The 22,985-nt window shown below is 49.8% G+C and overlaps 1 protein-coding gene across 1 annotated transcript in view; it reads left to right on the forward strand.

Annotated features, from left to right (window-relative positions):
• The window catches only part of LOC108928903 (glypican-3-like), an 80,018-nt gene that overhangs the window by 29,993 nt on the left and 27,040 nt on the right, over positions 1-22,985 (forward strand). Inside the window, exons 3-5 of the mRNA XM_029257759.1 lie at positions 8,325-9,010; positions 16,182-16,324; positions 19,292-19,417. Coding sequence (XP_029113592.1) covers positions 8,325-9,010; positions 16,182-16,324; positions 19,292-19,417 — 955 coding nt within the window. The remainder of the gene's footprint in view (positions 1-8,324; positions 9,011-16,181; positions 16,325-19,291; positions 19,418-22,985) is intronic.

Here is a 22,985-nt window from a genome sequence, read left to right on the forward strand (position 1 = left end):
GGTCTCGCGGAATGTAATCCCATCGTAAGTCGGGGACCGTCTGCATTCGTTGGAAGAAACTCTTCTCCGAAGCGAAGCATAGTTCAGAGTAAACAAAGTACATCGCACAGTAGAGGAAGAGCTTTAGATACATATGTGTGATTGATTGTCGAAACACGGTTGTCCGGTACCACAGCGCTGGAACACATTACACCTGTAGCTATTTAGAGTCGAGAGTCCAATAGGAAGTATGAAGCTGCTCAGAACAGATGGTGTGATGCAAGTTTCTGGAGGTCTTTGAAGATCAGGAGGGAGATCAATCTAAAAGAGATGAGTGGAGACTCTGAATACGTTGAGAGGGATTCAGCAGCTCTGAGGGAAAAAGGGAGCTCGTTTGAAACACGGTGGCGCTAAAGCCAAGAATTGTTGAATGTTCAGTTTTGAGTTTGAGGCAGACGAGAAGAGGGATGCTGTCGCTGCGGTCTTCGCAGTAGGTGGGCACATAGGAAGAGAGTGCTTCGCATTCCTGGGTTGTTTAGCAGAGGGGATGAGCGCAACAGGAGTGTAAAACTGGGATTACAGTTGGGTTCCTTTCAGTCCTTTACTCTCCGTCTCCCAAGTTCTATCCTCAGCGCTTACCAAATATCCGTGAAAACCGCACAATCTCGGCGCCGCATTCAGCAGCTCTTCGCGCTCCCGTATCCATCGCACCTCAGTCTCTCCTCTCCCCTCCGCATATTCCCTCAAGTCTAGTGTGTTACAGGAACTTCAAAAAAGCATTTCATATCCCCACATCCTTCTTCTCTCAAACTTGCCTTTTATCCGCCTTTAAAGAAATTGCTAAAATACAAATTCTATTCATCCGCTGAATTGGTCTCAGAATATTTGCACTGTACTTGGTTTGATGTATGTTTGCATGAGCCGACAAAGCCTTGGTGGAAATGGCCTGGAATTTTTTTAAACTTTGAAATATGAGAGCTGTAATAATGGGAGATGAGAGAGAGAGAGAGAGAGAGGAAGGTTGAGGAGAGGCAGGATTTTTCACACTCTTCGTACAATATTTTTTAAAATTCTCCCCTGAACACCTGTAATTGTGCCCAGATGGAATGAAAGGAAGTTTTCCGCACGTAATATTTTCATAGCCGGCGTTCGTCGTGTTGCTAATCGGAGGTTTGACAACTTGTAGGTGGAGAGCAAGACACTGAGTGATGTTTGAAATGTCTCTCGAGCCCCTGCCTCGTCCCTTTTGCACATTTTCCGCGTCTGAAAAGCCGCTCCCCGTATCCGCGGTAGTCCGTTGCGGTGTCTTCGGATGGAAAGATGAGCGTCCGCGTCTGGAAGTCCCTGCAACGCGAGAGGGCCGGCGCTTTCTGTAGCGTCGGATCGCCTCTTATCCCGTCCCCTCTGTTCTGCGCGAGGCAACCAGAGTGCGCCCGAGATCAGAGACAAACGCCAGCAGTTAGATTGAATGTTATGGCATCGCCGACGCCGTAGGAACAGCTGGGGAGGAGGAGGAGGAGGAGGAGGGTGGGAAGGAGAGAGCTGGATGGGGATAAGAGGGGAAAGGGAAGGGAGGCTGGCTTAATTCCAGCAGAGATCATAGAGATGCTGCTTTCATTTCACTCACGTTTCCCCTGCATGTTTGAGCTTCTCCCAGCACCATTCTGGTAGTCCTGGTCTCGGCACCGTTCTTATCGCAGCCGTTAAAAAGCCAGATACCTTAAGAGTCGGGGCCCAGGTTATTTTTTTGATTTGCTACATTTTTCTATTGATCTATTATCATTAAGGGCTCGTCCGCTGCAGGGTCACGGTGGGCTGGAGCCGATCGTGGAAACACAGGGCGCGACGCAGGGCGTATCCCGAAGGGATGCTTTAACGTCAGAAGGCGCTCGCGCGCTCTCTCACTCGTGCATACGCACGCTAAAGGCAGTTCGGTCGCAAACTCACCCGAAACGCGCTTGGATGCGCGCGGGACGAGAGCAGGACGCTCGGAGGAAACCCATGGAGAGAACCGCAACTTCAACTCCAGCTCAGCCTCGCGGCGCTTCCTGCGGAGCCACTGTGCAACAAAAGTACATTTCGGCAGAGGCGGGCAAAAAGAAGGTGTGGCGGTTGAACACATGCGTGCGTAATCTTTCCAGCCCTGGTGCTGTAACCTTATCAGCCTCAACATGCCTTCCTGAAGTAGATCACACACACAGTCTGAAACTACTTGTCCCAAGCGGGGTCACGGCGAACCGGAGCCTAACCCGGCAACACAGGGCGTGTAAGGCTGGGGGGGGGGGGGGACACACACCCAGGACGGGACGCCAGTCCGTCGCAAGGCAACCCAAGCGGGACTCGAACCCCAGACCTACCGGAGAGCAGGACCCGGCCAACCTGCTGCGCCCCCTAGCGAAATAGATCCAGTGGTGGAAATGAGTAAACCTCTTAGTCACTTTGGATTAAATCATTGTATAAAGACAAAAAAACTGGCTGCACAAGACTGTCATGAGATGATATTACAATGAAAAGGACAGAGAATTATGATGGCATAGAAATTCTCCCTAGACAAAGCCCCCGAGGCTGATCGTTTCTACGTTGCTGCGACAGCTGTTTTTATTTTCTTCGACCAGTATAGTATTTCTTTTCTCTGCCATCGCAGACGTCTTGGCAGATAGTAAAATGCGAAGGCTTTACCGTAATCTGTTAAACCCACATTGAAACGGCCATAAATAAGTAATAAACCATAAGCAGCAACATTTTTCACCAAAGTAATTATCGCTTTTATTGCGCTTGCAACAACGAAAGGAGGACGGATGCCGAATCACCGGTGCCCGCTCTCTGTCCCGTAGCCCCCGGCGCAGCGGGGTGTCGAACACTGCTCACTTTGCTTCCTTTAATGTTTTCTTTTATTAATACGGTACATAAAGCATAAGCACGAAACCGAGCCGCTCTCGCATTGCGCAGCCCTTTCTTTCGTCCCTTATCATCACGTTCATAAAGTGAGTTTACGGGCGCCGAACAGCCGATGGTGTGGTGGTCGGTGCTACTGCCTTTCGATGCAAAGGTTGCCGCTTCGATTTCCACCTCTATTACTCTTCAATAAGGTACTTACCCTAAAATTACCCAGCTGTATAAATGGGTACGCGATTGTAAGGCTAACGCTGCGAGTTGCTTTGGAGGAAAGTGTCGGCTGAATGAATAAATGTGATTTTCATATATAAGTACAAAAGGATTTGAGGAAAAACTGAGGTTTTCTATGTACCGCAGGTGGGTAAACGTGTAAACTTGTTGCTCAAAAATACCTTAGTAATGAAACGCACCTTCCCACAAGACGTGAGTGACTTAAGTTAATTGCTGCGCAGTTAACGGTTAAGGGTTACAGTCCAGGATCCGCCTTCGCAAGGCAGTAAGACTAACCGTTCCCCGGTCCTTCCACCGTGAGCTTTGGTAGGGTGTGAAGCGTTTGCCGCGTTCTGAACCCGCAACCCTCGCGGTCGCTGCTGTGATTGAAGAGGCTGTTGGATTTGAACAATATACAGCAGGGCCCAACCGGACACCAAAAGTCCATGTAATTTGCATGTGAGATTATATTTAATCTCAGTCACTAATTGGTGGATTTTTAATTTTTTTTTTTTCCCCCCCCACTAGCAATTTGTGAAGTTGCAGGTCGAGCACCGGTGCGATCCGTGCAATTAAAATGACTTTTTGCCCCTTTTGTCTGTCGTGCATTTAAAAATCACAGAAAAAAAATGCCCGCGAGGGAAATATTTGAAAAATAAATGACCGGTGTCAGCAAGGGTGAGAAAAGGCCCGTATGCATCAAGATTAATAGCTGCGGGATTGTGAGAATTGTGTGGAGAATCGCACGCGGAAGGTCGGAACGCGAGTTCTGGATGCGTGAAAGCGGGCTGCGGCTCAAAACGTACGTCTTTTCGTAACGATGCGGACGCCCGGAGGCGGAGACGGACGCACGGCAGCGTCCTCCCGCACGCGTTCCTGTGAGATGCGGCGGTCCGAGGCGGCCGCGGCCTTTCCCTCCTTCCTCCGCGTATGTTTTCCGGCAGGGTGTCGCTGCTGAACTGCTGTGGGGAAACGGAGTGACTTTCTGTTTTGTTGCTCCTCTTGCATCAGCGGCGTCCTCCTGCATCTGCATATGTAGTTTGTTCGTTTTTTTTTTTTTTTTGAAATATGAACGCAGAGACGACGAGCAGGAGGCGGGGTAGCGGATATGGATTTGACCCAAAGGTTGCCTGGAGGAAACATGCCGTTATACCCCCGAGCAGGTGGATAATCTGAAATAACATCCGTCTGAAAGGGTACACTTGGGTAGTTTAAGGGTGTATTTTTTTTTTTTTTTTGAGGGGTGTCGTGGTGCAGTGGTTTGGCCCTGTAGCCGCTCTTTGGTGGGTGTGGGGTTCGAGTCCTGCTGGGGGTGCCTTGCGATGGACTGGCGTCCCGTCCCGGGTGTGTCCCCCTCCCCCTCCGGCCTTACGCCCTGAGTTGCCGGGTTAGGCTCCGGTTCCTCGCGACCCTGTATGGGACAAGCGGTTCAGAATGTGTGTGTGTGTGTGTGTGTGTGTGTGTGCGCGGATATGTCGTTAGCACATTTTGAGGATCTCTTCCACATCTTCCTTTTCAGTTCAACGTTAACGATGAAAAAGTTGACCGTTGAATTTTATTTTACAATTTCAACAGATTTTAGAGTTTAGCAGGCTAAACACTCCAGAGTTCCCGAAGTGTACATTTATGTAGACCCGAGAGGAGCGTAGACCAATTACTTTCTGTAAGCAGTGATGTTCTTCATTTCCCAGAGGATCCTGTAACTTGCATCACCCTCCATCTATTAACGCCCTCCAGACAGGCGTCCCATTGCTTCCTGGTTCTGCTTTTCGCTCTGCGGGAGCGCTCTCGGTTTGATATCGCCCAGCGGTGAGGCTGACAGGAGACGCGCGGAACGTGGCCGGCGATGATTGAAACGATCCGCGCGTTCCGCATCCCGAGCGTCCCAACCTGCCCTCCGAACTTGAACTCGCGCGCGGCATCTCTCCTCGCGTACCCGTTAAATCCGCCTTTCCGCTAAACCGACCGCCGATCTCCCTAGATTCCCGCGCGTCCGTGCCTCCTGCCATTAAAACGAGAAAACGAAATGGCGTGGCTGCGCTCCACCTCCACCGTTTTCTTCCGGTGCAGAAAAACGAAACGCGCCGCAGAAATGCGGGCGCCCCGGACCGTGCGCGGAAGGCGTGCGACGAGGCGCACCGAACACCAGACTGCCGCAGAATTCCCGTCTGTGGTTGTGTTTTTTTCTGTGCGTTTCTGGGTTTGTTTCCGGCTTCATATTCTGCAGGCCTTTCCCTCTCCCCGGATCGCAGGAGGGGGTGGGTCCCACGGGGCTCTGGCAAAAGCTGCCCCTTCAAAATTTAGTTCGAAAAGGGATGTTTTTTTGTGCCTGTGGAAGGGAACTAACGGACCCAAGCCCGCTGTCTGTGACCCAAAGGGAGCGAATCCTGTCCTCTCATTATCCGGGAGAGAAGAGGAGCTTTAGGTTCTGTCGCCGGTGACGGTCATCGGCTACTGAACAATGATGACCGCATCAGGAGAACTTGGCTACTGAACAATGACGACCGCATCAGGAGAACTTCTCATCGAGAATGCCGTGGCGCAAGTTGTGTTTAACCTATAAAAACGTTCCCAAGTGTTTCCTCTCCTTTTTTTCTCCACTGGTTTCTGGTAGCTTTTGTGTTTAAGACTGATTATGGCCCACAGGGGTGTCAAAGGACCGGCACACTAATACCTAAAGGAGCTCCTCTACCTTTCGCCGCTTGGTGCTGTCACTCCAAGGTCCAGATCAAAAGTCTGTAGGTTCTTGGTTTTGGCTATGCCTTTCCTTCATGAGCTCCCTCTCTCCCTCAGAACTGCTGAATCCCTTTCACTATTCTAGGGTAGTTAGTGGAATAGTAGTTAGAACTGCCACCTTTGGACTCGGAGGATCCAGATGTGATTTCTGCGTCCTTCTGTAGTACGCTTCTACAAGGTATTTAACCCTAAATTGCTCCAGTAAAAATTAAGCAGCTGTATAAATGGGTTGATAATTGTGAGTACCTTTAACTATTGCAATTTGCTTTGGCATCAGCTGAATGAATAAATGTATTAAGGAAGGGTCTCCAAAACCATTTACGTTTATTCATTTAGCCGATGCTTTTACTCCGAAGCGACTTAGTTTTAAGCCACTTACAATTATTTACCCATTTATACAGCTGGGAAATTTCACTGGTGCACTTTAGGGTAGGGGCTGCTGTGGTGTGTTGGGTTTGGCCTGTGCCTCCTATGTGGTGGGTCTGGGGTTTGAGTCCCAGCTGGGGTGCCTTGTGCTGGACTGCCATCCTGTCTTGGGTGTATAACCTCCCCCTTTGGCCTTGTGCCCAGTGTTGTTGGGGAGGCTCTGGCTTGTTGCAACCCTGCTTGCCAAAAAAAAAAAAAATAAAGTAGGGTAAGTACATTCCTTGAGGGTACTACAGCTGGATGTGGGATTTGAACCTGTCACCTTTGGGTTCAAAAGCAGTACTTCTGTCCACTAGACTACCAGCTGTTCTGGACCTGTTTTTCTCCTAACAGCTATATGTTAACTTTGTACCACACTGTGGTACATGGTGATCTATGCGTTTACTGTCAGCACGCACACACACACACACACAGAAAAAGGAAAAGGACTTGTCTACAAAGTGTAGAAATCAAAATCTCACAATACCACATGTGATGAATACCCTAACATGCACAATGTTTCCAACCTAACAAGTAGCCTTACCTAGACCTAGAACCTTGAACTTCACGGTGCTTTTAACAGCTGCTCTTCATTAGTAATAAGATTCTTAAGTAGTAGCGGCTGAAAAATAAATCCTGCCAGTTTTCTCGGTGGACGTGTCATCCTCCCTCGCTGTCGCTCTCTTGCGGCTTTTGAAAAGCACCTAGCGATCCGTATTAATTTCTGAATAATTCGGAGCGAAGCCAGCGTGTTCGATGAAGCCACTGATGGATTATGTGCGGTTTCAATTACGTTACGTGCGGATTGTTCAAGAATACCACAAAACAAAATAACTCGGGGGTGGCGCGGCGATGCAGCTGGGTTGGCTGGGTCCTGCTCTCCGGTGGGTCTGAGGTTCGAGTCCCGCTTGGGGTGCCTTGTGATAGACTGGCGTCCCGTCCTGGGTGTGTCCCCTCCCCCTCCAGCCCTACGCCCCGTGTTGCCGGGTTAGGCTCCGGCTCCCCGCGACCCCGTATGGGACAAGCGGTTCAGACTCCGTGTGTGTGTGTGAAATAACTCGGTCAAACAAAATATGATGGCATGAAATTATAAATGAGGGTCAGTGTCTGTTTTAGAATGTATTTCCGTTTGCTTTGAGTTGTGTGTGACTTTGGAGCAAAGAATGTGCGGAATGAATGAATGTAGGCGTAGGGGTACGGTGGAGTCCGGAGGAACCCGGAGGAACCGAGACGAGATCCGGACTGGCAGTTATCCGACTTCCGTGAGGAGCTTGTGCTTTGCTCTGATGAAGTGCTTCGGGGCTTCGCAGTGATGCCCCAGGTGCCCAAGTCACGTGCCATGGTACTTCTTGTTCCATCCATCCACTAACTTACACTGGTACTCTTTTCTAGAAAACGCCCCGTTACTGTCCCTTTAAATGGGACCGAACACGTACGCATAAACACGCTCTCCGAACGCCAGCAGTGGCCCACAAAGAAATTTATGGTCTTTATAGTGAGTGATATTTTTTTATTTACTTGTTTGTGTCGAACACTTTGCCTCTTGAAGTCTGGATTTTGGGGTTTTGGATTCAAGTCTGTTTGCTGCACAACTGATAAGACTTCACTCGCTGCCTCAAGACTTTTTTTTTTTTTTTTTTTTTTCCTTTTCATGCCGGTTTAACATGTGTTAAATTATTTTTCTTCAATAACTTTTTTTTTTTCTTTTCCCCCCAACTTGTTCCTTTATCAAATTGCTGCTTTGACTCAGAAGCATCACCTTGGAATTCCTAAGATCCTTGAGATCGCTTTCTTTGTTTTCCTCAAACGCCACCGAAAGGTGTGCATGATACGAAGGCTTTATTTCGCTCCGCAAAGTGCGCTCATCAGAAGGGTGTTTTTTTTTTTCCTCCTCTTTTTTTTTTTTCTCTCCAGAGAACAGAGACCTTGTTATGACACAGCGAGAGCCCCGTAATCTGCCTGCCCTCCTACTGGCTCTTCCCCCAAGTTCTTCCCTATTTTGTCCCCTTATTTGCTCCTCCCTAGAAGAATTTCTTATTATTATTTTTATTTTTTTACAAGGACCCTCTTTTCTCTCCTCCCATCGACTCTTCCTCCAGAGGCCTTCGAGATGGTCCTGCGCCACGGGCGCAACGCCACCCTGAGGATGCTGAGGGAGGAGTTTCCGGACCTGAGGGGCGGAGCCGACGGGGTCGTGGGCCAGCTCTTCTTGGACGCCTCGCTCTTCATCCTGGGCTCTGACTCCCGGGTAGATGACATGGTGTCCTCCTTCTTCGGCCGGCTTTTCCTGTTGGCGTACCGCCGCCTCCTGGCGCCGGGCAGCTCCGGCGCCGCGGAGGAGTGCCTCCGCGGGGCCTGGAGGGATGCGGGCGCCTTCGGGGCTCACCCTTCCCGGGTGGCGGCGAGGCTGTCCCGCTCTCTGCGCACCACCCGGGTCTTCCTGCAGGCGCTCAACCTGGGCATCGAAGTGGTGAACACGACGGACCACCTGAGGCCAGGCCGGGACTGCGGGCGCGCCCTCGCCCGCCTCTGGTACTGTCCCCTGTGCCAGGGCGCGTCGGCCGCCCGGCCTTGTCCGGCCGCCTGCCTCGCCGCCGCGCAGGGCTGCTTGGGCGGGGCGGCCGAGGTGCAGCCTCACTGGCGGGGCTACGTGGAGGGCCTGGCGGCGCTCACGGGGGCCATGAGGGGGGAGCACGACATGGAGGCCGTCGTCATGTGGCTGGAAACGCCCATACGGCTGGCGCTCCGCCACGCCCTGTCCGGCCGGAGTCGCATCGACACTGCGGTGAGTAGGCCCGTGTCTCCGTGCGGCCGCCGCGGGCGGTCCCCGATTTACGATGGTTCGACTTCCGATTTTTTCGGCTTTACGACGGTGAGCCGGCGATAGACGTTCAGTAGGAACCGTACTTCGAATTTTGAATTTGAATTTTTTTTTTTTTCCCCGGACAAGCGACGCTCTCTCGCGACGCTGGGCAGCGGCAGCGGTCCGCATCTCCCAGTCTGTCACCCAGAGGTGTGTATCGGGTGCGTTAAATGAGTTTTCGACTTACGATATTTTCGGCTTATGATGGGTTTCACGGAACGTAGCCCGATCGTACGTTGGGGACCACCTGTACTTTGTTTCTCTGGGGTCTTACGGACAGCTGGTGGCGTAGCGGTTAGAGTTGTTCCCTTTGGATGTAAAGGTTGCAGGCCTGATCCCCACCTCCAGCTGTAGTACCCTTGAGCAAAGTTCTTACCCTGAATTGCTCCGGTAAAATGACCCAGCTGTGTAAATCGGTAAATTGTAACCTTAACGTTGTCACTTGCTTTGGAGAAAAGCATCAGCTGAGTTAATAACTAAAAATGTATTCGTAGAGTCGGATGTGCTGAGACAGTCTCGAGGATGCTCGTTTTGCTGGTGGCGCTCCGAAAATCTGAACAGAGAGGGTTTTTAAGAAACGTTTTCTTATCCTCGAAAAACGTCCGCGTTCGGCGGTCTGCGGAAACGCCGCATCTCACTTCAATCCCGAGCCACAGGTTTCGGGAGCAGCGCTGCGTTCAGCTCGGAGGCGAACGCTGCCCTTGATACTCCGCGATCTTCCGAGAGGCGAAAAGCTCCGTTCGGATGTTGACTAATCGTACGTGCGTTTCGGGCGCGACGGACCCACGTCGAGTATGGGAGCGATGCTCACGGCGATATCGCCGGTTGTTAATAGCCTCGTCGTCAAGGTCTCGTCTCGGTTTCTGAAACAAGCACCGACTTAAAAGCGTGTTTGTTTGCAAGAGTGTCTCTCTGCGCGTAGGTGCGTGTGTCTGTGGAGCGCGTGGCCGTGTAGGTGTCTTTAGGCGTCCGTGCGTTTGGAGCTGTGCGTACATGTTTGTATGTGTGCAGGTGTGTTTTTCACGTGTGTGTGGAGGGAAGGTCTGGTTTCATGGGGATGTGTCCCCTGTGTGTGAGACCCTCTGTGGGGTTACCACACACTCCTAACAGCTGTACTGCTCCTTTTCTCTTAACTTGTCCACACAGGTCCTCCAGGACTCCCAGGGTTCATTTTCCCCCCTTTGCCTGTGGTTGGAAGGGTTTTTTTGTTTTCATCACCACTGTTGCCACCTGCCTTACTCTATGGTTATTTATATGTGTTATAACTGCTGTCATTTCGGATTATTTTCGGTAACCTCGTTATGCACTCTAACCCTGTTCTGCACCACGAGACTCTTCAGCAGGGCTGCTGGGAAAAAATAAGCCGAAATCAAAGTGTTTTTGCTGTTTTTTGAATGGTGTGACGTGAACACATGTTTATTACTCAGCGCTGTAGTGTTTTGCTCTCAGTGACATGTTTCGCTTGACGGCGGCTGATTGTTGATCAGGAGGCAGACGAGATGTGAAAATACCCTCCCGATTCCGTGCGCTGCGATTCCCTGTGGTGCTGATCGGCAGGAACGCGCACGGTGACTGCATGTATGGTGCGTGTGCTGTGGCAGCGAGAACACTGCTGTGCTTGCTCTAACTGGAACCATTGCCGGAAATGTGGTGATGGCTCCGTGTCTGTCTGTGAAACCTTGTCAGTGATTTTTTGTTAAGCTGGTGTGTTTATCAGGCCTGTGTATGGCGTTATGTCCTGTCTCTCTCCCACCCCGTCCTGGTTTTCATTCCCTCCGTTGAGGTCATCAGTCAGGGGTTCGACCCGTGCTCTGTCTGTGTGGAGTTCGCATGTTGTTCGTGTGGGTTTCCTCTGGGTGCTCTGGTTTCCTCCCACAGTCCAAAGACATGCTGTTCAGGTTCCACCGTAGTGTGTAAGTGATGTATGGATGAGTGACCCAGTGTAAGTAGTGTATCTAGCAGTGTAAGTCACCGCGGTGAATAAGGTGTGTGGGCTGGTAACACTACATAGAGTTAATTGGAAATCGCTTTGGAGAGAAGTGGCTGCTAAATAAATAAATAAACTCTGAGTATCTTGGGGGGGGGGGGGATTGAGCCCCAGGCCCGCAGTACACTCTGGCTCCACTGCATCTTGCTCCTTTCTGAATCGGTCCATTAAGTTTTCAGTTTATATTGAGGCATTAATGAATGCCATGTATCGAGATCCCAAAGCTCTGCGAAAGGGCTCAGGAAGTTTGCAGGATCGCAGCCCGCTCAGATTGAGCGTGCCAGCGGCTGCTTCGCTCCTGCCAGTTGTACTTGAGCTCTGTAGTCGCCTCCAATTGTATTCGCGGCATCTCCTGCGCTGGGTGCGATCGCCCGCAGGCCGCCTGCCAGGACACCTCGCTTTCTGCCAAGGCCGTTGCTCGTTCTAAGTGCTACGAGACACGGGGTGCGGATCACAGCCGCTATGCATCTCTCCCTTCTGGCAACGAACAACCCGGGGAACGCGGAGCCGCGGCACTCGGTCGGTCGCCGGTATAGCCGTGACCCGAGGTGCGCCCGAGGCTCCGCGGTCAAGCCGGGTCCCGCGCAGCATTCGCTTCGCCCAAATTGAGCTCGGATCAGTCCGACCGCCCGCGGGAACGAACGCAGCCGGACTCCGCAAGGTGGGAGTTATCCGCGAAGGGAAGACGGCTTCCGTGACGAACCGGGCGGCCAAAAAAAACAAAGGAGTTACAGATGGACGTTTGGGTTTCCAGGCGATGAGGAACAATTCGGCGTCACCCAGCTGCCGCGCGTATCGGCGACAGCATCGCTTCATCGGCATTCACATTTTCATCAAACTAAATAATTACATAGGCTGCTTGAAATTAATTGGGCGCGTGCGATGCAACCCACGTTTCTTCCCGCTTCTCGGGTCCCGACTTCACAGTCCGGTTGGATTAATTGGTTCGCTTTGATGGTTTCATCCCGACGGCTCCCGGCTCCCGGCGGGCTGTTGGCATTACTTCGCGCTCCGCGTTAACATATTTTAATATGGTCATAGATACGTGCTTGGAGGTGTCGCACCCTCGGTTACGTAGCGTTCGCTTTCTGTAGCGATGCCCGTTGGCCTTGTATCTTCCCCTTCGCCAGCGGGGCTCTGAATCTCTGTGCTGAAAACAAGTGGAACCTCTCATCACACACTTCACGGGGTTATCACCCAGACAAGCCGTTTGATGGATGCCGTAACCATTTTACGGTAGCTGCTTAAAAGGAAGAATCTATCAACATGCATTTCTGAGATGAACTGAGCCCTGGAAAGTCAATAAAAAAATCTGATTTTTTTTTTTTTTTGGAACCGGGATGATACCGTAGAACACGAATCGTGGTGGACTAGAGGAAATGCGTAGCTGTGCTGTGGCTCTAGGTGTTTAATTCCTGATGCGGCGCTCGACTCGTATGTCTGGTTGCAAGAGCAGCAGCGGCAGATTAAGGATCCGTGTGGAGCGCGGTTGTTTTAAAGCGCACGACCTACGGAGGATCCATCCAGGCCTCTGTGTCTAAGGAGCCCTGGCAGTACCGGCGCACTCCTGTCAAGGCAATAAAGGCAATTTTAAATGTTAATTTGCGAGCAAGAGGAAGGTGGTGGCTGGGGTGGGGGTGGATTGGGGGGGTTGGCTGTCTCCCCGGTCTGCGGTAGCTCCCCTCTTCCCTACCCTAGGGCTCCAGCTTCAAAATTTCTCTCTCTCTCCTTCTCCTTCTCCCTCTCTGGCACGGTAACCGGTAAAAATAGAGCTTCATAAATCATGCATCTTCTCTCAGAGCGATACCGAACAGAGGAAAGGACAGAAGAAGAGAGGGGTAAGGCGCGGCCGCGAGTCGGCGGGAGAGCGCAGGGAGGCGAAAGATGAGGAGAAAGCCGACTTTCGAAAGAAGGTAAGTCGAAAGGGAGGAGAGCGAAATAAAGAAGCAAACGTCCGAAGCGAGACGAGGATCCCCGGCCAGCGAGGACCTGTGCTGTTTTTTCCTCGCCGCAGATTTCGGCTCGTCTGTGGCACGCTGCATTACGGGGGAAGTCGAAGCGCAGTTCTGCAGATACAGAGTCCAAGTTGGAGAGCGAGACTCCAGTGTCTGGAGCTCTAATGTGTCTAATGATCCTCCCTCCCTCCCTCCAAAGGTCTCCTTCTCCCCATCCTTCCTTTGCAAGGTGGACCCACAAGGTGCTGACCTCTCGCACCGGGCAGCCTCTCCATGAACCTCTAACACTCCTCCATCAGTGTGGAATAGGCCTCTCGTCATGCCTGACCGCGACCGAGCATTTATATATTCATTTACGATTTATTCATTTTGATGCTTTTCTCTAAAGCGACTCACGATATTGATACTCAAGCTGCTTGGTTATCCAGCTGAAGCAGTTTTATGCTAAGTGACTTACTCAAGCGCACTGCAGCAGGAAGTGGGATTTGAACCTGGGTGTTTCGGTTGAGGGGGGGGTGCAGCGGTGCAGCGGGTTTGCCCAGGTCCTGCTCTCCGGTGGGTCTGGGGTTCGAGTCCCGCTTGGGGTGCCTTGCGATGGACTGGCGTCCCGTCCTGGGTGTGTCCCCTCCCCCTCCGGCCTTGGGCCCTGTTGCCGGGTTGGGCTCCGGTTCATCGCAGCCCCACTTGGGACAAGTGGATTTCGTGTGTGTTGATTGAAAGCCAATAACCGTGGTACCCACTACACTACCTACCGTCCCTTGCTGCCTTACCCAGCAGGTCTCCACAGCAGCCCGTATGCAGGGTCCTTGTCCCTGTGCCCGAGTCCTTCCGCGTGTCCCTTTGTCACCGTCACTCGTGCTGAGGGACACACCGAGCTCTTCTGCTCTGTCACTGCCTCTCATTGATCGCTTCTGCGCGAGGCTCAGCCTCCTTTGGACCGTCCCAAATCTCCTTAAAAGACTGTTTAGCGCCGCCTGCCTTGAAGCCTGGAGTTCTGTGGTGGTCAGAGCAGGAAAGGAGGACGCGGTTTGCCGGGCGCGTCCTGGTGCTCCGTTATAAGAAAGTGGCTCAGCGTTGGCTTTCTGGGGTCAGTGTGTTTGTGCAGCTTGCGTACCTGAACCTGTATGCGACGTGACGTGGGAAGAGAGATCGAAGAAGCACGGGTTCGACCGTGGATGGGTGCGTGAGCGTGGGGGAGCGTGCGGGGACGGCGAGAAGGGCTCATCCGCAGTCCTCGGGCTCTCCAGCCTTGGAAGAATTTGGTATTCCGCCAGCGGGTCCCTTCCTCGTACGGTCCGGGGTTCGGAGGGGTCCGTGACCGAGTACGGCTTCCAGGGTCTCGGCTTCGGCGGGGTTATCGGTAACGAAATGAATAGGTAAACCGGAGTCACATTAATCAAAGTCCACAAGAGCAGAGGGAGAAGCCGCGTAAATGAGTCCATCGCTCAGGGAGACGCCAAGCCCGGTTGTGTCCATTAATCTGAGCTGCGTGTTTATGAAGATGTTTGGTCTGTACCTCCCTGAAACGGTGCAGACGTCCAGAGTGAAACGCCCGACTTGGAACACGACCGGCCCGATCGCAGAATCCTTTTTTTTCCGTTTTTAATTACTTATTTAGCTTACCGTGCTGTATTGTTAGGGGACGGAAGGTGGCGTAATGGTTAGGGCTGCTTCAGATCTTACCTCCTACTTTCCCTAAAATTGCTCCAGTAAAATTACCCAGCTGTACAGGAGTAGAAATCACTGCCAATAGCTGAACGCTGGGGTTTTTTTTAATGAGAAACGCAACAGCCGGATAAATAGCCAAACGTTTTATACTTTTATCCTCTTTAAAACAGCTTCTGTCCGAGTTCACTGCCGGTGTGTTTTTTTTAAGAAAAAGCCCTTTTTCGTATTTTAATCGCAGCGTTGACCTCAGATATATCCGTACACAACGCGCGGCGAAATTAAAACGGAATTGCCTGCAGTTTTCTCCACTGTCGCAGTTTTCCATCCTTTGATTAGTCTCTGAAATCTAACCTGACCTTTCAGATCCCAGCATAATAAAAAGTGAATGAAACGTGCATGTGCGTGTGAGAGGCAGAGAGAGAAGGAGTGCTTTTCCATTTGTGATGACATGTAGATTGTGATATTGTGTGTGTGTGTGATTGTGTGTGTGCGCCTATCAGGAAAACATCAGCATTCAAAGAGGACTCCGCCAGCACAGCCACCTAGGTTACGGGGAGCCGGGCACAATTAGCCGTTAACATTATGAGGCAGAATTAAACCCCCGAAACAAACCCCAGAGGAAATTAAACCCCCAGCAAATCATTAAACTGCAAGCAAAACATTAGCAGGCATTTGCATTTTTATTGCACCTGAAAAGAATGGCGCGACTCCTCTATCTCGGGGACGCAGAGCGCGCCTTTCCGCGTTCCCATTGTGGCGCTCCGCATAAAAACAATATGGTTTATCTCGACGGGGAAAAAATAAGGACGGATTTGCATTTTTTTCTTTATGGTTGGGTGAAGGCTCAAAAAGAACTAGACAAACACGACTTGAAAATAAAACAATAAGTTCTTATTATGTAACAACTTAATCCCCTTCACCCCAAAACGAGCGTTGGGCGCAACGGGTTCGAGCTGCTGGAGGTTCATTTGTATATTTTTTTTTTTCTTCCCATTTCACTGACATTTTCCTCCAAAGCAACTTACACTGTCAAGGTTACAGTTATTGCAAGCTTACAATTATTTACCCCATTTATACAGCTTGGTAATTTAGGGTAAGTACTTTGCTCAAGGGTACAAGAGCCAGAGGTGGGGATCAAACCTACGACCCTTAGGTCCAAAGGCAGGAGCGCCGACCTCTACGCTTCCAGCTGTCCCCGGTTGATGTGTTGCGTGTGTTTTCTTGTCTCTTTGCCATCTTTGCTTGATTGATATGCATTTTCCTACTGATCATTAACGCTCCTCCTCACTCGGTCAAACCGACGGGGTCCGCAGCATCCGCGCCCTAACGCCTCACGAGCTCTCGTCTTCGATCTTTGACCCGAAGCTTCAGTTTGGCGAAGGGTGGTCGTCCCTGCTAAACCATAAGCAACTTGACCTTTCCCTTTTCCCATGTTTTACCACACCCGCTTTATTCCCCCCCCCCCCTCCCTCCCCGTGTCCAGGTGTCCAGCGCTTGCTCCCGTACCGCTCAACGTGTCTCTCGCTCCGTGAGCGCCGCTCTCGATCACGCGCCCCGGGCCGCGGAGACCCACGGCGTGCCGCTGCTGCCCTTCGACCCGGAAGAGACCCTGAGCGGCCGACGCAGGTGCGAGCGCCCGGCACCGTGGATCCTCCGCGCGGTCACCGACGCGGCGAGGAGAGCGGATGTTCCCCGCGCTGCTGACGTTCGTGCCGGAGAAGAGATCCTGTCATTCGCCCGCACTAATGCGTGATACGGGCTGCTTCTCGCACCCTGCCAAGGCTCATTCCACACCAGCGCCAGGGCTGGTGCTGGAGGATCCCAAGGCAAATTCCAACAAAAGGCTGCCATTCTTTCATTACTCACTGTATGACAAGCGCTTTCTAATGTCAAGTGGAAGCTTACTTTTAATGAACATCTACCTGGCTCCCGGAGCTCTCTTCGAGGAATTAAAGTAAAACATCCGCTTAGGTGTTCTTTATTAACTGCCCTCATTTAAATACCGTACTTCAGTCAGATCCCCCCTCAGCCACCTGCTCCGATCATTTGCATTTCTCCTTTCTTGCATCTGCTTATTTAACTTCCAAAGCTGCGATTTTCATATTTGCTTCAAGTCTAAGATTGAAAGGACTGTGTGTTCATTTAAAACGGAGGTCATTTATCTTACTTAGCATTGTCATATTACACTGGGTCCTCAACTTACTGATATAATTTAGAGCAGAAGTCTGTTTGTAACTCGATTTGTTGGTAAATCCGACCGCTGCACTGCAATCAGTAACGCCTTAATAATACGGGCCTCCCTCAATTTATTCATGGGTTAGGCTCTGTAAAAACCTCAAATAAAGGCGTAATGAATTTAAAAAAAATTGTTAGAAGAATTCTATTTATTCAATTTTTATCGACAGCTTCTCCAATGCGCAAAACATGTGCAGTGCTCATCGGCACCCGCCTACTTTCAATTTGCTTTATTGTCCATGCAGTCAATAAAAGAATAACAGAAACACCTAATTTAGCTGTGTATAGCTGCAATACATTAAAAAATGCTGTATTATTTTATTATTGTAATATTTAATTGATTAAAATTAAAACAGATTTTAAATAATTGAAAATAAAAATACGCTTCTCCAAAAGTTCCAATTTAATGCGAGCTGTTGACTGATCCCATATACAGTACGCGTGCGGTGTTAGTCTCCTCGTTATCAATCGGACACCTACCCATGCTAGATACAAGCTGAAACACGGAGAAAGTGAGTTGAATCAGTCCTGTCCTATTCACCTACTCTGTTACTTGCAGCTAAATACAACGCGAAAATGCAGGTGGTGTTCAGTCTGCAAAGGGGGCACAGTGGGTTGGACCGTGTCTTGCTCTCCGGTGGGTCTGGGGTTCAAGTCCCGCTTGGGGTGCCTTGCAACAGACTGGTGTCCCGTCCTGGGTGCGTCTCCTCCAGCTTTACGCCCTGTGTTGCTGGGTTAGGCTCTGGCTTCCCGCAACCCCACTTGGGTCAGGCGGTGTGTGTTCAATCTGCATTACATTTTCCAACAAGTGCAGAAAATAGAATTAAAATAAACAAGCCGAAAAATGTTGGAATCTTTGAAAATTTGTAACGCAAATGTGCGTAACGCGAGGATCCAGCGTGTTATTTATTCATTGAGCCGATGCCTTTTATTCAAGGTGACTTACAATTTTAGGATTTCACACTAAGCTACTTGCAGTTATTCGCCCATTTAACCAGCTGCTTAATTTTTACTGGAGCAACTCGAGGTAAATTCCTTGAGCAGGGGTGCTTCACCGGGAGATGGATCCAAACCTGTGTCATTTGCTGGCAAGGGAGCAAACAGCTTTAACAGTTACAGCGAGTTCTCTGCTTTTGTGAAAAACGACGACGGTCGTAGGTCCCCCAGACATGCACAACAAGGGGCTTCAGCCCAGACTTGTTCACTTCAGGCTGGCAGTCAAGTCTCACACCATATTTACATTTATTTATTCAGCAGATGCTTTTCCCCAAAGCCACGTCCAATGAACTCTATGTGGTGTTATCAGCCCACACGCCTCATTCACCGCAGTGCCTTACACTGCTAGATACACTGCGTCACTCATCCATACATCAGCAGAACACACTCTATTACTCACACACTGTTGGGGAACCTGAACAGCATGTTTTTGGAGTGTGGGAGGAAACCAGAGCACCTGGAGAAAACCCACACAGACACAGAGAGAACATGCGCTGTGCCGCCATGCTGCCGCTCCTGGTGTCCGCAGCGTTGGCTCGCAGGTTCGGCGCGCCGATGAAGCCGTGGTGTTCCCGAACGCTGAAGAAGCAGCGCGATACGTCGGCGGCAGCGCTGCCGCAAGCTCTGCTTCGTTAGCGTTTCCCCACCGACCTGTGGTAATTTCTGTGTCACACTTGTGACTTTGAGATGTAGCTTGGGGTGTTCAAAAATCTCCCGTGGCTTTTACGACCCTTCCAGCGTCAGGCCTGATCCTTTCTACCAGTTTTAAAAATTAACAGCATCATGATGCAAGCGTGAGCCAATAAAGGGGACTTTAATTCAAACTCTAAGTGACTTAAAGGTCTCACAACCTTCAGCTTATTGCCAGTTAGGAAGAAAAACGCAAGAGCTGAGTTTTTCGTGAATTTAGGTCGGCCTTATCTCTTCTTCTTTCTTCTAAATTCTTTCGGCTTTCATTTTATCCCCGAAAAATACCGTGCATCTATTGTTGGTATATTTTAATAAAAATGTTTATTTAAAATATGGCAGCGCAACGAAGGCTTCTTATGAAACGATGCTCCGAGGAGCAATAAGCATCGCTCACCTTACTGCCAGTGAAAGATCAGCTCAACCTTCCTCTCCTCCCTTGCCGGTTTCGTTTTTCAAGCTTGTCGCGATCCTCTGGATCACTGACCCATGGTCATAGCGAGCTGACCTTTGTGCACGACCGGCCTGCTCTTCAAGCCCCGCGTTTCTCCTCCGGTCCGTGCCGCCTTTGCCCTGTCCGTCGTCACTGTTTCCCACTCGCTCTGTCCATCCTTGCCTCCCTCGCTCTCGCCGCACGCCATACGAACGATATGCCCTCCTCTGTCTTTCTTCCAGGGACTTCATCTCCAGTCTCAAGACCTTCGTTGGCTTCTTCGGAGGCCTGGGGGAAGCCCTGTGCGACCGGGAACCTGTGGCCCTCAACGACTCCTTCTGTTGGAATGGGCAGGAAGTGACGGAGCGGTGAGTTTTCTCATTTTGCAGACCTGCAAGAGCGCGTCTCTATTAGGCAATTTCAGCCGTGCGTTTTGCTGCTTATAATATTCATGAGCTTCGGCACGTAACCATCTGAAAATGAGTCGATGGAAGTGAACTGTGGCCGCACTAAAGGAAACTAACCCTCACCCGGTGTTCTTTGGGTTTTTTATGCAGGTAGGAGGTTATAAGTGTCTAAACAGCCTTCAGGCTACTTTCAGCTCTGCTTGAAATAAATTTTTCAAGTTGCCAAACATTTGAATAAGTGGAGGCTATTTTACATTTATTCAGCACTTTTCTCCAAAGTGACTTACAGTGTTAGTCTACCTACCATTATTGACCCCTTTATACAGTTGAGTAATGTTACTGGAGTAATTTTTGGGTTAGTACACTGCTTAGGGTACTACAGCCAAAGGTGGGGATCAAACCTACAACCTTTGGGGTTAAAGGGAACAGCCCTAACCATCCTGCTACTAGCTGTCCCAGATATGCATCTATTATCTATTGCTAATAGATACAAATAGATAATACATTTCTATAATCTGTCGATTTGTATTTATTACCTGTTTGTATCTCTTTGATTTGTATCTTTCCTTAAGTTTTATATGTAGACTTTAGCCTGTGTACCAACGTGAAAAGGTTTTGCATACGCATTGCGTGGGTAGAACATGAACTGGACATTTAAACCTGAAAGCCCTGCTGAAGTTCTGAGCTCTGTAAACATGAAGGTGAGTCGTACGTCCTGTCGCTCTCTCTCATACACACTGACGGCCGCTGAAAGTTAATCTTCAGCTGGAGGTGTGCGTGAAAATAGGAACGTCCGCATCACCGGAGCTTTCCCTCGGCACGGATAATTGCCGTTTCCATCCCTTCCTCTGACTGTGGCCTCCTCTCCCCATCGCCCTCGGAACCCAATTTGGGCTGCGCTGTATTTCACATCCCCTGCATCTCCCCGGCCCACTGCTCCTCACCACTCCTCACTGCTCCCGCTTCTCTCTTTCCTTCTCCTCTGACAGCTGCTTGAGGAAAGTCAGTGAACTGCTGTGATTAAAAGCGTCTCGGGTGGGGCGGTCAGAGATGCCCCCAGGGTTAATTAACGGGCTTGGAAGGATGGGGGGATGGAAAAGGGTAAAGGACAAAGAGCTGCAGTAAGGGAAGCACGTTCATGCCAAAATGGTGAAAAGGGCAAAATGAATTTTTAAGAGCTCGAGTTTAGAATGGTATTTATATAGAGCTTATATGAATACGTGTGGATGCATTGTGACCAACGGGGTGGTGAATCCAAGACATGGGGTGGGGTTGAAAATGATCGACAGCTTTCCTCTGCCTGTCGCTGCCAAACTGGGCTGACCAGCTGCTGCCAACATATGAAGATCAGTAGAGAGACTTGGGGAAAGTCTAATGAACTCTCTGTAGTGTTATCAGCCCACACGCCTTATTTACCATGGTGATTTACACTGCTAGATACACTACTAACACTGGGTCACTCATCCACACATCAGTGGAACACACACACACACACTCTCTCTCTCTCTCTCTCTCTCTCTCTCTCTCTCTCTCTCTCTCTCTCTCTCTCTCTCTGTCACTTACACACTATGGGTGAACCTGAACAGCATGTCTTTGGACTGTGGGAGGAAACCAGAGCACCCAGAGGCAACCCACACAGACAGAACATGCAAACTCCGCACAGACTAGGCAGGGATCAAACCCATGTCCACTTGCATCACGCAGGCACTATGAGACAGCAGCACTACTCACTGTGCTGGCGTTTTGTGTTGAGACAGCAGCTTCCTGTGTGTTGGTTTTGTGCCTAATTTGCTTTTTCATCTTTCTGTTTTGTCTTAAAAGGGCAACATCCACAAATTGTTTTGGGTATCATTAATACACACACTGTATTAAGCCGCTTATCCCAAGCAGGGTTGTGGTGAGCCGGTGCCAAACCCAGCAATGCAGGACATAGGGCTGGAGGGGGAGGGGACACACCCGGGACGGGATGCCAGTCCGTCACAAGGCACCCCAAGCAGGACTCGAACCCCAGACCCACCACATAGCATTTTTTACTTTGGGTGCGGGGCCAAGAAGAACATCTGCATACTCCAAAACAGCCATCATTATGCTTTGGATTTGCTGCAGCAAAGATGCAGTTGACGATTTAGATTTTACTTTCGAATGGATTAAAGTGAATGTTTTATTTGGCTTCATCATCAGAGAGGGTCTGTTCACAGCGGTGTTGGTTACTGTCCTTACAGCTTCTGGCCGGCAGGCTCTCGATGTGCAGTTTAAAGGTTGAGTAGACTTACTGAAGACTAGTTTTTTTGTCATTGATCATTGCATGATTTCCAGGTCATTAGTTTGAGCTGTCTTTCTCATTCCTTCTTCACCAAATTGTTCATACACAATATTATACAGTCATGCGCTGCTTAACAGCGTTTCGCTTAATGACTCGCCGCATATACGACGGTGGTCCCATAAGATTATAATGGAGCTGAAAAAATTTTTATTGACTAGTGACGTCATAGCTGTCGTAACATCGTAGCGCAACGTGTTACTCGTGTGCTCGTGGTGGTGCTGCTGTAAACAAACCTACTGCGCTGCCAGTCGTATAAAAGTACAGCACGTACAATAATGGATACTAATAATATTTGACAATGACAATAAACACGTTACTGGTTTATGTATTTATTGTACTGTACTTTTTATAATTTTTTTTACACTACTCTTTCGACTTCTAAAAAAGTTTATAGTGAAACAATATGCTTTGTTATGCTGGCAGCAGCATCATAATTCTTGTGTTTACTGCGTCTCTTAACGGCATCGAGGCTATACCATCTAGGTTTGTATAAATACGTGCTATGATCGAGGCTATACCATCTAGGTTTGTATAAGTACACGCCATGATCGAGGCTATACCATCTAGGTGTGTATAAGTATACTTTATGATCAAGACTATACCATCTAAGTTTGTACAAGTACACGCTATGATTGAGGCTATACAATCTAGGTTTGTATAAGTACACACTATGATGTTCACACAACAATGAAATCGCCTAACAATGCAATTCTCAGAACGTATCCCTGTCGTGAAGTGACACATGTCCGTATTTACATTTACTCATTTATAGCTGGTGCTTTTTTTTTTTTAAAGAACTTACTGTGTTAAGGTGCTTACAATTCTTTACTCATTTATACAACTGGGTAATTTTACTGGGGCAATTTTAGGGTAAGTACCTTGCTTGAGGGAACTACAGCCGGAGGTGGGATTCATGCCTTTGGGTTCAGGTGCAGTTGCTCTAATCACTATGCTACCAGCTGTCCCCAAACTTCGCAGAGCTTTTCTGGTCAGTATTGTGCTGAAGAATGAAAGCGTGTCCAGCTAGCTATAACCCTGCTGTAATGGCATAAGAGCATGAGATGTGAAGCTATGATGGCCTTGTTGGTTGAGTTTGCCATGGACTTGGAAAAGAGTGCATGGAAACATCACCAGCTCTGTATCCAGCAAAGCTACCCCATGCCATGATGCTGCCTCCTCCATGCTGGGAACCACACAGGCAGCACT

The sequence above is a fragment of the Scleropages formosus genome, chromosome 14 (assembly GCF_900964775.1).
Source record: "Scleropages formosus chromosome 14, fSclFor1.1, whole genome shotgun sequence".
Taxonomy (NCBI): domain Eukaryota; kingdom Metazoa; phylum Chordata; class Actinopteri; order Osteoglossiformes; family Osteoglossidae; genus Scleropages; species Scleropages formosus.